This window comes from Solanum tuberosum, unplaced genomic scaffold, assembly GCF_000226075.1.
Source record: "Solanum tuberosum cultivar DM 1-3 516 R44 unplaced genomic scaffold, SolTub_3.0 scf00334, whole genome shotgun sequence".
Lineage (NCBI taxonomy): Eukaryota > Viridiplantae > Streptophyta > Magnoliopsida > Solanales > Solanaceae > Solanum > Solanum tuberosum.
Window position 1 is genome coordinate 45,489 of NW_006239254.1, and position 13,710 is coordinate 59,198.

The 13,710-nt window shown below is 37.0% G+C and overlaps 2 protein-coding genes across 2 annotated transcripts; one reads left to right on the forward strand and one right to left on the reverse strand.

The window, feature by feature from the left end:
* Positions 1-1,205: 1,205 nt before the first annotated feature.
* On the forward strand, positions 1,206-3,740 carry LOC102577548 (40S ribosomal protein S3a-like protein). The gene is given in 7 exon segments (NM_001288235.1): positions 1,206-1,246; positions 1,353-1,400; positions 1,727-1,832; positions 2,477-2,614; positions 2,695-2,880; positions 3,120-3,320; positions 3,439-3,740. Coding segments are annotated over 7 exon segments (783 nt in total). The 5' UTR covers positions 1,206-1,235; the 3' UTR covers positions 3,532-3,740.
* Positions 3,741-4,634: 894 nt separating this feature from the next.
* LOC102584464 (protein NETWORKED 1A-like) lies at positions 4,635-13,131 on the reverse strand. The gene is made up of 5 exons (XM_015314978.1): positions 12,905-13,131; positions 12,220-12,303; positions 11,895-12,082; positions 6,531-10,789; positions 4,635-6,114 (listed from the first exon to the last, which is right to left on the reverse strand). The coding sequence occupies exons 3-5, from the start codon at positions 11,992-11,994 to the stop codon at positions 4,891-4,893; spliced, it is 5,583 nt and encodes a 1,860-aa protein (XP_015170464.1). The 5' UTR covers positions 11,995-12,082; positions 12,220-12,303; positions 12,905-13,131; the 3' UTR covers positions 4,635-4,890.
* Positions 13,132-13,710: the final 579 nt, after the last annotated feature.

Here is a 13,710-nt window from a genome sequence, read left to right on the forward strand (position 1 = left end):
CACCACCGCCACCTCCACCACCACCGCCACCACCACCGCCACCACCGCCGCCGCCACCTCCACCACCACCAAAATCACATTATTACCATTATCCTTAAAGTGATTGATGTGTTGTGTTTATTTGACTTTTGTTTGGTTTTACGTGATTGGATAGGTTTTGTATTGAAAGGGAAAAAAAGGAATAAAAAAAATTGTTCGTTGAATAAACTATACATGTAAGAAAGTTAAGACTTTTTCTTTTTGTTATTGTTTATCACTTTTTGTATCATTGGATATATACATTGACGTTGATTGTATTTTATTTAATTTCCCCTTCTTCTTTTTTTGTGCAAATAATATGTACCAGGATGTTCTCGTTATTATTTTTTATATAAATTATTAAATATGTATGAATCTTCAACCTTAAGCACCTCATTGGCTAATTCAAGTAGCAAAAATATAATTTGAAAACACACACGATTTTTGAAAATATGTATATTTCCTTTCATCTAATAGTCGAATGAGAATACACACAACTATTTTTGAACAAATATAATTTGAACCAAAAATGTCTAATTGGAATATTTATTAGGAGTTGAGATATTTAATTAAAAAATGACTTAGTTCAAATAGTTAAATAAAATATCTTGACAAGTTTAAAAGGTTAGTTACGTATTAAGCCTTGATTTTCTAAACGAAACTCTTTGCCCTCCTTGCCTTGCCTTTCCATTCCATTGAGACAAAATTTGGAACTTTCTATCCTCTTGTCTAGAAGGTAAAGATTTACCTTTGCGGAAAGGATATTTTCATTCAAATCGACATGAGAGTTCGACTACATTCTTAGAATTTATATTATATAATAATTAAAAGAGGTTGACCTCCTTGCTTCTCTCATGTTACACTCCACTTCCCACCAATCCCCTTTTCTCCTCGATCCACAAAGACAAAATATAAAAATGATGCCAATAATTCATCACGAAATAAATAACTCACTAAATCGGGATCGCTAACTAATACTAACCCCCACCCTTCTCAACCACAGACCAAGAAAAGAGCCAATCGAGCCCACAAGCTTAAACCAATTTTTGAAAAAAGGCTGAGCCCATTAGTTAATAGTGTATAATAAAAAGCCTAATATCTGAATGGGCCAATAAGATCTCATTAGGGTTAAATTGTTAGGGTTTGCCATTGAAGCCGTCGTCGAGCTCACTATAGTTCTGTGTTTCTCTCTCTTACCATAGCTCAGAAGCTCGACCATGGCCGTCGGGTATACTCTCTTTCTCTCTCTACAACTCAAAATTCACCTTTTTGCAACATTTATGCTTCAATGTACAATTTTTTTTACCCTTTTTTGCAATTTTGTTGTATTACAGTAAGAACAAGCGAATTTCCAAAGGCAAGAAGGGAGGAAAGAAGAAGGCGTAAGTTCTTTTTTCCTTAGTTTTATACCAAAGTTTCAATTTTTTTGTTAAATATGTTTTAAATGTTTATTTTGTCTAGTCACCTTATCAGTATTGCTATTTTAGTATAGTATTACCTATTGTTTTCATTGCTTCAGTTATCGTATTATTTGATTGTTATTACTGGTTGCATTTCTGTATTTCCTTTTTTCAAAGATATGATGAGCCAAGGGTTTATCGGAAACAGCCACTATATATTCTACTCTCCCCGTACCCCGGTTGTGAATTACACTGTGTATGATGATGTTGTTGTATTTTGTTGATTTGATTCTTTTTGGTGGATACAGAGCTGATCCATATGCTAAAAAGGATTGGTATGATATCAAGGCTCCATCAGTATTTGGTGTCCGCAATGTAGGGAAGACCCTTGTAACCCGTACACAGGGTACAAAGGTAATTATTTGCTTTAGTCTTAATTTTAAGAATATCATACATTCACTATATAATAGGAGTATATATTTTGGAATGTTAGAGATACATAGGTATTTTAGTGGTTTGCTTATGTGGTTTTGAATATTGGTGAGTAATTGAAGTTATCTTTGATAGTTTTTTCATTGACTAATTGTTATTTATCATCGATTGATGATGTTTAGTGGCTTAGAAACAGCTGAAGTCTGATCTGATGTGTCATTGTGCTTAATATAGTGGAATTAACTTATATCGTGTAGCTGAGAAATTTGCAAGTTTTGTGATTTTAGAATCTTCAGTTACCCTTTTCTTAAACATGGTTAAGAATGTTGAGTTTAGTCATTTGATTGGATTGAGAAATCTAGATGAAGCTTGACGTATGGGGAAGGTCTCTGCCAGTGAAATGCTAACTATATTATATGAAAGTGAACTTTACGTAGCAAAAATAGTGCTGTCTCCCAGAATAGAGAAGGAATGATTGAGTTCAAGCTCTATTTTGACATGAATTCGGATTAATATTGGAAACCTCTTCTGAGTTTTGAGTCAGTTGGGCTTAAATTATGGGCAAAGTATTACTAGCTTATTGAATTCATGATGTAATGAATTGTAATGTTATTCCTTCATTCCAGATTGCTTCAGAAGGCCTGAAGCATCGTGTGTTCGAAGTGTCATTGGCTGATCTTCAGAATGACGAAGATCACTCCTTCAGGAAGATTCGTCTGAGAGCTGAAGACGTCCAAGGAAGAAATGTCTTGACAAACTTTCATGTATGACAATGAACTCGACTTTTTTTCTACCTATTCTTATCAAAATCCTCCTACCGACTTTTTTTGGTTAAAATGGTCAGGGTATGGACTTCACCACAGATAAGTTGAGGTCACTGGTAAAGAAATGGCAATCATTGATTGAGGCTCATGTTGATGTTAAGACAACTGATAGCTACACCTTGAGAATGTTCTGCATTGGCTTTACCAAAAAGCGTCCAAACCAACAAAAAAGAACCTGCTACGCACAGTCAAGCCAGATTCGCCAGGTAAATGCAAATGCTTGTTCAAATCTTAACAAGTTTTGTTCTAATTGTGATATTAGCAGTATTAGTTGTGTGGTAAATGGAAATGCTTGGTTTAAATTTTCTCGAGTATTCATTTTGATGTGCACAAGTCAGAAGCAATATAAATAATGTAGGGATGAGTACTAGTGCTTACACTTCCCCATCCTGTATTTTGCTAAAATCATTGATCTCTACTCTCGTTTCAAAATAATTGTTTTTAGATTCGTCGCAAGATGCGTGAGATCATGGTTAACCAGGCACAATCGTGTGATTTGAAAGACTTGGTCCTGAAGTTCATTCCTGAATCAATCGGTAGGGAGATTGAGAAGGCAACTTCAAGCATCTACCCTTTGCAGAATGTGTTCATTCGCAAGGTCAAGATCTTGAAGGCTCCTAAATTCGACCTTGGGAGGTTGATGGAGGTAATTTTGTTGCTCCCATCTCAACTAATATTAATTTCATTTCTTGTCACTTTCGGTATTACCAAACTCTTAATTTTTCAGTATTAATGTGGAGATTATTGTTTCTTGGTTGTGGTAGGTTCACGGTGATTACTCAGAAGATGTCGGTGTGAAGGTGGATAGACCGGCAGAGGACGTTGCAACTGAACCAACTGAAGTAGTTGGAGCTTAAATATGTTAAAGATTTTCATAATCTGTTTTATGAACTTGCTTGTGGCTTAAATAGTTTTTCACTAAATGAGTTAGTAGGTTACCTTCATGTATTACTTATTTTGTTTCTTGAAAGTTTAGGAACAGATTCAGAAGGAAATTTTACACTACATTATATGATGTTTCCCAGTAAAAATGGGTGATGCTTTTACAGTTTACCCACTCTGTTTTAATTTTTTGCATTGTGTAATTATCTTAAATCCACCAAAGTAAGATTTTTCTGATAGAAGCCTCTGAACTTACTTTGTGAAAGTGAATACATATATGGGCCATAAGAATTACTCCAGTATTCACTTGGAAGAATTATAATTTATTTGAAAATTAATGTGTGATATGAAAATTTCAATTTCAAATTTGTTTATATTAAGTACATTCAACATTCAAGTATGAACAATACTTCTAATATTCTTTGCTTAAACGTCAACCAAATACAATTTTAATTTTATTAATTTCAAGTAAAAACGCCTACTTAGAGTTTCTGGTGGGTGGAAATAAGCATTTTAATCTTGGATAAATTGTAGAATATATTATTATTAGGTTGGTACAATCTTTATTTTTGTATTATTTCTCATTCTATGTGATGAAAAAGTATACTCTGATTATTAATTCCGGGAATTTTTTAGAAAAGATAGGTTAAAATTTGAAATAAATTTATTCTAATTTATCTTTCTTTAAACCAAATACACATTTGAAAATATACTTTGTATTTTTTATTTTTAATTAATTAATGTAGTGAACCAAATACCTAGACTAGATTATGCTATTGCAATAACTTGTTCCCATTCAAATGATGCCTTAGTGTCTGATCTTAGATTAGACTTAAAGGTGTGTTCGGTAGAAAGGAAAGTGTATACCTGTTAACTGGAGCATTCATGCTCCTCCTCACATGTCAAAATTATCTCAGCCTCGTTTTTTTCATTTTGTCCACCTCAAAGGTCACTATATACCTTCCTCCTAGTCGACAAGAATATTTTTTCAATTTTACCTATCAGCTTTTGAAGAAAAATGAACACAAATTAGCAAAAAAGAGAAAGAAAGTAGCTAGTTAAGAGGCTTGCAGTAATGTATATGCACAAGCTGAAGCATAGTAGTGGCTCCATGCAACACCTAATATTAGATACCATCAAACTGATAGAGTTTCAGAAAGATTAAAATTACAAAACACAAAACCATTGCTAAAATTCTTTTGGCAGTTAAAAGTCTAAATAACTGAAATAATAGCAATGAGAACAAAGCTTATTTGGAATTAGATCCAACCTAACTCTTAACACTTCCCCTAAAACTAAACAAGAATCAGTTTTTCAAGAAAAGGTTAGAACCACTAGACGCGATATCTGATGCTGCCATTATTGCTGCTGCTGCTACTGGAAGGTCTAAAACAACACATAGGACTCTTCTTTTTCTTCTCGCTGTTCCTCCTCCCAATATGGATGAAGTTCTTCAGTATGATCCCCGTGCTGCTCCTGGAAAATTTGCTCCTAACTTTGCTTTTCTTTTCGTCATCCAGTTTCAGCAAAATGTACTGAATTTTCTGAATCTCCAGCTGCAACCGTCCAATCTTCTCAGACCCTTTTCTTGCCTGTTCTGCCACTCGCTTTTGACGGATATTCATGACCTCTTTCGAGTCTGCTGAACCACTGCTTGGAGAATAGGATGTACTTTCCTCTGTATTCTTCATCAATTGGCTATTCAAATTCACCAGATGTACGACTGTTTCCTCGACTTCTTGTAGCTGCTCCTTAACTGTTTCAAAATCAAAATTTTTGGGTTTTTTGGCCTTTTTGTTTGCCTCCAAATTTCTTCTCAGGCTATCAACAGTCAATTGAAGACTCATCAATTTCTCTGCATCGGAAGCAAGTCGCTTGAGAATCTTCTTGTTCATTTCTTGATTTGCCTCAGATGAGTTCATTGATAACTCTAACTTGTCCACACCCAACTCTTTCTCCACTTCTGATTCTGTAGGTGGATGTTTGCTCCTCCACTCCATGTTCCTAAATTGGTTGTGCATGATAGTCCCCCCCACCGTTGGATGATTTGCCCGTTTCTTCAAATCATTCACGCTACGACTGAGGCTGCCGCCTTCTGCAGTTTCCCACAGCTCAAGCATCTGATCGTCTACTCTCTCTGCTGCAGAATGAGCTCTTTTAATTCTTTCTGGTGAGCTATCAGAAACATGATCAAGTGGTATATCTTTCATTAGTGTCCCATTTTTGGCTTCAAAGGACCTGGGTTTTGTCTTCCGTCGATTACGGTCATCATCATGCTCCTTCTGGTGACTCCTCCTTCCTGCAACCTCATGTTTTTCTCGATCCAAACTGGGCCGAGATTTTATTGACTCAACTTCACTTGCAGTACTGTCTCGACCAGGCTTGATGTGTGAAGGTTGATGCAAAACAGGTGTGTTCATGTCTTCCACTACTTTCTTAACTGCTTTAATCCTAGTCCTCAGGTCCTGCAAATCAAGAACGCCTTTTGGCATGATAGAATGACCATCCGTCAGCTTGTTGGAGCTAATTTGACCGGACTGAACCTCAATTTCAACACACTGCAAATACAAACAAGAAAGAACAAAATTTCAGCAAAAAGTTGGAGATAATTGCTACATTCTAAGCTTGAAGCTCAAGAACAGAGGAAGTAAATGAGAATAACACTTAGGAATGCTGATGCTTCCCGTCAGATATGTTCTGGAGCACTTCAATTAAGTTTTCAAGTATACCCACAAGTCAACTCCGAAATAATAATATGAGTGTTAAAGTAATGTTTGTTCAACTTGATAACCGTTGAGAATCTATTGCATGTTATGACTCTCAGCAAATATGGAAGAAACTTTTGAGCAATCAAATCACTTATTGATGTTATTAAAGCAATGGGCATGTACAGAAAGACCAGAGGTCCATTCAAACCAAAACATAGAGAAAAAGAAAAAACCCAACACTGCTTACTTATGATAAAGTACATTACCTTTGCTTCCTGAGAGCGAGCTAGACTAAATTTCATGAGGAGCAGAGCATTATGCTCAAGTGAAACAATGTCATCCCTCAGAGAAGCAATTACAGGAGCATATGAATGTAACTGTGACTTCAGTTCTCCAATTTCACCTTCCATCGAAATCATTTTTCCTTTCATTCGCTGAATCTCCAAACCCTTGGAAGCATTTTTATCCTCGAGGCTTTCACACACCTCAGTCAACTCATTCATTTTGTTTTCCAGTAGTACTTCACGAACGGAGGAGATCTGGAGATCAAAATAAAAGGTTGCTGCCTCTGCCTCCCATAGTTCAAACTCATAGTTCTTCTCTTGAAGCTCCGAACTCAGATATTCTTCTCGCATTCGTTGCTCTTCAATTTCTTCATGCAACTTACCCAGTTCAGCTACCAAGTTCATATTCACTTCCCGAAGGACTTCAATTTCTTGGTTTTGAGTGGTATTTGTACTTGATATTTCAAGCATCTTCTTTTCTAGAATTTCATTTGTCAGTATGGATTCTTGACGGTCAGTTTTTAGCACATCCAGAGTCGTACACAATTCCGAGTTCAAATTCTCAGATGCTATAAGCTTCTGCTTGGCTTCCAAGAGTCCTGCTTCCTGCTTATCAATTTTTTCTTTTCCAGTGGAAAGTTCCAACTTCAAATGATCGTTCGATTCCCTTACTTCATAGAGCTCCTCTTCCAGCCTTTGAACTGATTCCTTCAGGAGTAAGTTTTCAGTTTCCTTCATTTCCAGCTTCTCCTTCAATATGCCCATTTCCTTGTCAAAGTCACTGATAACACCATGAAGATTGTGCATATCTTCAGATATTGACTTCAGCTCAGCAGATTTCTCACTACCAAAACTACTCCAAACTGTAGAGAGATTGCTAAGAGCAAGTGTATCGAGTAAGAGTGTATCATTTTCCTGCCCCACCATCAATTTCTCCTCCCTGATCTCTGTGATCTTTTGCAACAAAGTTCTATTCTCCTCAAGAACTTGGGAGTATTTCTTTTTTAATCCAGCATAAGCTGTCTGCAACTGATCATGCTTGACACAGAGACTCCCAACCTCTGCATCAAGTACAGCGGTTAGTTGACTGCCTTTGCTCACTTCCAGTCCCAATTTCTTATTCATCTCCAGAAGTTCATGATTGTCTTTCTGCACTGTGACAAGCTTCTCTGCCATGATATTGAACTCCTTCTCTACAGATTTCTTCACTGACTCAAGTTCGAAGGCCTCTGATTGCAGCTGTGTAAGTAAAGTTACGAGAACAGAGTTTTCAACAAATACCTGCTGCTTATCATCCTCACATTCTCTGAGCGAACATTTTAGATGCTCGATATTGCCCAAAATATGATGAAGAAATGTTTGCTCATTTTCCACCCTCTCGTCAGATACAAAATCAGATTCATTGTCAAGGGCCTTGAAAACCCGATATATCCCCAGTCTCAACCTTTCGATTTCATCTAGCAAAACTTCTGCTTCTACCTGTTGCTCAAGGCTCTCATTCTCTAACTCTGTAATCAGTCTGTCAGCCAATTTTGATGCCTCAACATGTTTCTGACAGTCCACCAATAAAGTATAGTTCTTTTCTTCCATGTCTTGGATGAATTTCTGCAGGATGAAAATTTCACACTGGGCTTTCACAGCTCTGTCAAGCTCCTCTTCAAATTCTTTCTTCCTCCACTTACTTTCTTCTTTTAGGAGATGAATATGGTTCTCCATACTCAGTAATCGGGTCTCACTCTGATGAGTAAGTTTTGCCCTTTCTTGTTTCTCCATTCCAACTGCAACTCTCAGTTCTTCAACTTCTAAGCTAGTAGCTTTTTTGTCCTTTTCCAGGCAAGAATATTTTTCTTCCAATCCTGTAAATCTTGATTCCAGATATTCTAGTCTCCGTTCAACATTTTCCAACTGAAGCTCTAGGCTACCTCTTTCAGCAAGAAGATTGGACTTCTCATTCTTCAGCAATTGGCAGATCTCTTCTAAACCCTTGGATTTTTCCCTCAGACCTTCAAGTTCAATTTTTGCACCAAAAAGAGAGTTCTCAAGAACAGCATTTTTCTCTAGGAGTTTCTGCATGCTATCAGTTATAATTTGCAACTGAGATAGCAAAGAACCTTTCTCAGCAACAAGGGTCAATTTTTCTCCATTGAGAATTTGGCAGGACTCTTGAAGTCCCCTCACCTTTTCCTGCGATCCCTGCAACTCGCCATTCACGTCTGAGAGGGAACTCTCCAAAACAGCCTTCTTTCTCAGAAGTTCATCCATGTCCTCCAGCTTTTTGTGAAGGACTTCTTTCTCCTTTCTGTCCTTCTCAGAGATTATTCTCAGCTCTGAGCTTTCTTCCTGCAAGTTCTTTATTGAAGACTCGATACACTCAGGGTTTAAACCTGCACTCTTCACTTGCTCCACCAAAGCCTGGTAGCTCCTGTTTAGGTCCTTGATTTCCTCGTTCAAACATGAAATGTCTTTCTGAAGTTTGTTATTAAGTTCCACTTGTTCAGCAACCTCCTCTTCGAGTCTCGTTTTCATCTTCCTCAGGCTAAGGATTTCATTTTCCAGATTCTCCTGTGAGAAGGTTGAGGACAATTTCAGTTCACTCAGGCTTTGATTTTCATCCTTCATTCTCCAAAGTTCATCTTCCAAACTATTTTTGCTTGTTTCCATGTCCTTCAGAAGTTGAAGTCCATTTTTGAGCTCCAATGCCAGCGCTTTCTGCTCCTCTTGAGATTGAGAGTGCAAGTTTTGCAAAGCCAAAAGCGAGGCTTCAATTTGTGCATGCCTCAAGTGCTCATTTTGCAAATCACTTTGAAGTTTCTCCAGCTCCCTTTGCTTCTGAGAAAGCTCTTGATCTTTCATAGTTATCTTCTTTGCCAAGTTATCTGCCTCAGAGTGCAATGACTGATTTGATGTCTCCAGCAGAAAACACTTCTCTTCAGCATTTCTAAGCTTAGCAGCACCCACTGAAAGCTCACCATTAAGGCGTTTTACATCCTCTTGTGCACGAGATAGTTCATTCTCAAGTTTGGATATTTTCTCCAGACAGTTTTTATACTCAAGGACTGAGACTTCTTTCTTCTCAGTTAGCTCCATAACAAGATCTTTCAGTTTCTTTATCTCACTTTCAGCTCTATCGGCTTTCTCACTAAGAAGTCTGGATTCTTCTTGAGACAGCAAGAGTTTTTTCTCCAGTTCAGATATCTGTTCCAGGCATTGTTTGTACTGATGAAAACAACAGTCCTTTTCAGACTCTAATTTAAAGATCTCATTCCTCAGATGCTGAGCTTCACTTTCCGCCTTAATTGCTCGCTCATTTACTCCTTTCGTGTCTTCATGTGCTTGAGAAGCCTTATCCTCCAAACTGGATATCCGTTCCAAATACTCCTTGTGTTTGCTCAATGCAGCATCTCTTTCAGCCTCCAGTTTGATAAGTGATTCCTTCAACTTCAGAGCTTCATTTCCCGCTTCACTGGCCCGTTCATTGAACTTAAGGGAGTCCGTGTGTGCAGCACTGAGATCCCTCTCTACAGCAGACAACTTTTCCAGGCATTGCTGATATTGCAGGAATGTAGTTTCTTTTTCCACCTCGACACCAGCTAGAGCTTCTTTCAACATTTGAACTTCGCCTTCAGCTTGACCTGCACGCTCTGACTCAGCAAGAACTTTGGCCTTGAGGTTTTCATTCTCAATTGATAATTCAGAAACTTGAGAATGCAAACTTTGTTCTTTTTCTTCTGTATTGCCGCTCAATCCTTCCTTTAACGTCCCCTCGAGGAACTTCGAGTTCTTTAGCATTTCTTCTCCAGCCCCAAGCATCTCATACAATTGTTTTAGACCCCACTCACTTGCTCCCTTATCATCACCACTCTTCTGCACAGCATGCATTCTTGACAGCAATAACCCCACTGCATGCTGATGCAAGTCACCTGTATCAGGAAAATAATGAGCTCCGCGCAACACTTCTGGACTATGTAGCTCTCCTGCATGTGCGGAAGATTTCACTGGTGAATCTTCAAGAAGAAAGGGTACTTGGTCGGGAAATGCCTCTGACATGGTTTTCTGAGCCTGCTTAAGTTCGCCTGATACATGGTCATATCTTTCAGCTAACGCTCGGTATGCCCTGTAGAACTCCTCAACTAATTTCATTAGCTCAGGCCTTTTCTTGTAGTACATTTCAGCCCTTCTTGCAAATGAATCGGCATCTTCTTCAATGAGCTTGATCATTGCCTTCACTTTAGAGTCCATTTCTGCGAAAATAATAAATAAAACAGGTTAATTCCTCATTTTGGATGAGACCATCCATTACAAAGAGTTCGTACAAACTTTTCCAGTTAAACAAGCAGGAGACATTAAATCAACAAGGCGAAGTCCCTATTTAGTTTCAAAAGCCTTTGCCATTATCAGTAAACTAAGTAGGGCTTGCGGTCCCCTGTGAAAATTTTAAAAACATAAAGATGTGAGTTAAGTTTGTGAAAAGTCTGAGGGAAGCCCAAAACACCCTACACAGAGAAGGGGGACATAACGTAAAGACTAGTTAGAACATAGACTCAAGGTAAAAGCCTTGGAATGATAGTCTTGCTTTTGGGCAGAAAGATAAGTTACGTAGGCACTCCAACCATTTCATGCAAATGTAACCTACAGTAGAGAAAGCCAATAGAACAATGATACACATTAAATACTTGGGTGAAGAACCTCCCATGTTGGAAAAAAAAAGGGCAGCCCAGTGTGAGAAGCATCCCACTTTCATGCAGGTTGGGGGAAGATCCGCACACCAAGGGGCTCAAACCCATACCTATAGGTCACACGGAGATAACTTTACCATCGCTACAATTCAAAAACCTCCCAATTTGAAAACCCCAAAATATTGCAGGAAACCAAATTTCCAGGCACATTATATACATATGCCCCACAATGGCCACATTGTTTAAATACAAGATCTTATGGAAAAAGCATAAAGAGAGACACGGGGCAAAGCATTTGAAAAAGAAGTATGATTTGATCGTGCATGAAGCAATGTTTTGAGAATAAAAGGAACACACTTGAGCGTGTATGAAACCTTTCAACACAATACAATAAAAACAATAACAAACACTAGGCGGCAAATGTATTTGTTTCTTTTGATGCTTTCATGAAATGCAAGAAGCAGATGGTATCAAGTCCGACAATCATAGTTCAATTCGAGTGCAATCATCCTGTATTTAGAAATCCCTATTTATAATTTGGTAAAAAAACACAACATAGAAGACACAATTAAAAACACTAGAGATCTCGTTGTCCTGATAAAAATGTATAAAGAATTAAGCAATGACATGGAGAACAAAGACAAAGGGAACCAAGTCTCTAGATACTCACCAGTAAGATTCTCTTGAAGCCATTTTGAGTTCTTAGGGATATGACTATCCCACCACCACGAGTACTTGCGCCTGGAGTTGGAATGTGGCAAGGTTGCCATGACTCCAGCAAAGAACAAAAAAACAACTGGATTTATTCTTGCAAAATACTGGAAATTTTACACTTTAAAGTGCTCAACTACCAAGCCCCTGAAGCAAAGAGAAAAGAACAAAACATCAAGAAGAAAGAAAAAAAAAAAAAAAACAATTTTGGGGTACAGGATCAAGGCCTAGAGATCATAACTATGTGAAATGAGAATTGAAGCTAATACATCAATGCAAAGTACCTGCTCTGCCAGACACAAACCACAGCTGCAGCTACAGTTACTTTTTCAACTTAAAAGTTCCAATGCCAGTGTACCAAAGGCAACCTGAACAGGAAAAAAAAGAACTGATTGAGAATCAAGCCTTATACATTACAAACTGTTAATTATAAACTATGAATATTTCAAAAACATGGAAAAATTATCCATTTGTTAGATAAGTATATCTCATAGAGATTCAATTGATATGCACATCATAATTAAACAGAATTTTCCAAGAATTCACCAATTGACAAGATTTATCAAGTCCATACAAGAAAGAATAGAACTTCTAATTCTGATCAAGGCCTCATAAATAGACTTGTCAAGTAGCAAAATCAGAATGGAGAAATTTTCATTAACTCTTAATTAACCAAAACTCCTTTTTTTTTCCTGATTAAAAGTAGAGTCCTAATTATCAAGATTCACAAATCCCCAACATGAAAACTAAAGATTCTAAGCAAATGAGCAAAATTAAAACCACAAAAAAATCAATCTTTTTTTAAGAATCAAACAAAAACCCCACCAGAACAACAAAATCTACAACCCAAAAACTGATACAACAAGTGACATTGACACACAAAACCTCAAATACAGAAAACAGTTCCACATCAAGAAACAAGCAAAAAAGATTGGATCTTTACAACAAAAACCAAAATCAGAAAGTTACCCAAGATAACAGAAATCTGAATTAACAGAAGTCTGATTAGCAGCTATGATTTTCAAGAACCAACTAGCTGCTTCATTCCCTCTTACCCCATATCCTTTCTTGCTCTCCCTTTCTCATTCACTCTCTCTCTTTCTTTATCCTCTAGTTGGTACAGTGTCAATGTGACAATCTGTAAAAAATAGACAAAATATGAAAAAAAAACCTTCAAGATTGCACCTTTCAATATAGGTTCAACTATACACACTCTGTATAATGTATGTATGTATACGTGGGGTGGGGTGGCGTGGGGGTGGGGTAAAAAAGTTGACGTTGTAAATGGAGTAAATGTGCAAACAAAAAAGGAAGTAATGATACTAATCAATTTGATTTCTTGAAAAAAAAAATTGAAAAAAATTATTTGTTGAGATTTTGTCGGCACTTTATAGGGTAATACAACTCTTGTATACTCATGATCAAGAATGGGGTTTGCTTAATAATTTTTTTTTTGGACTAATATATCCCTTGCTTGGGATCTAAAAAAATGTTCTTTCTTGGGTCTAATTCCAATTTTTAAACATTTTTTTAATTATTAATTTACTTGAAGTTAAATTCTTTATGGGATTATGAGAAGCAAACCAGATCTTCTCTTTATTCTTTGCATTTTTATAAATGATACTCCAAATATTTCTTTTTAGTTTTAAATTTTAACATAAAGAATAAAACATTTACTCAAATGAAAATTATTCTTTGTTTAGGTGAATCAACTTGGGAGAATTTTGACATTTGTTTGAGTCATTGTAAGTACAAAGAATTCGCAAAAATACGAT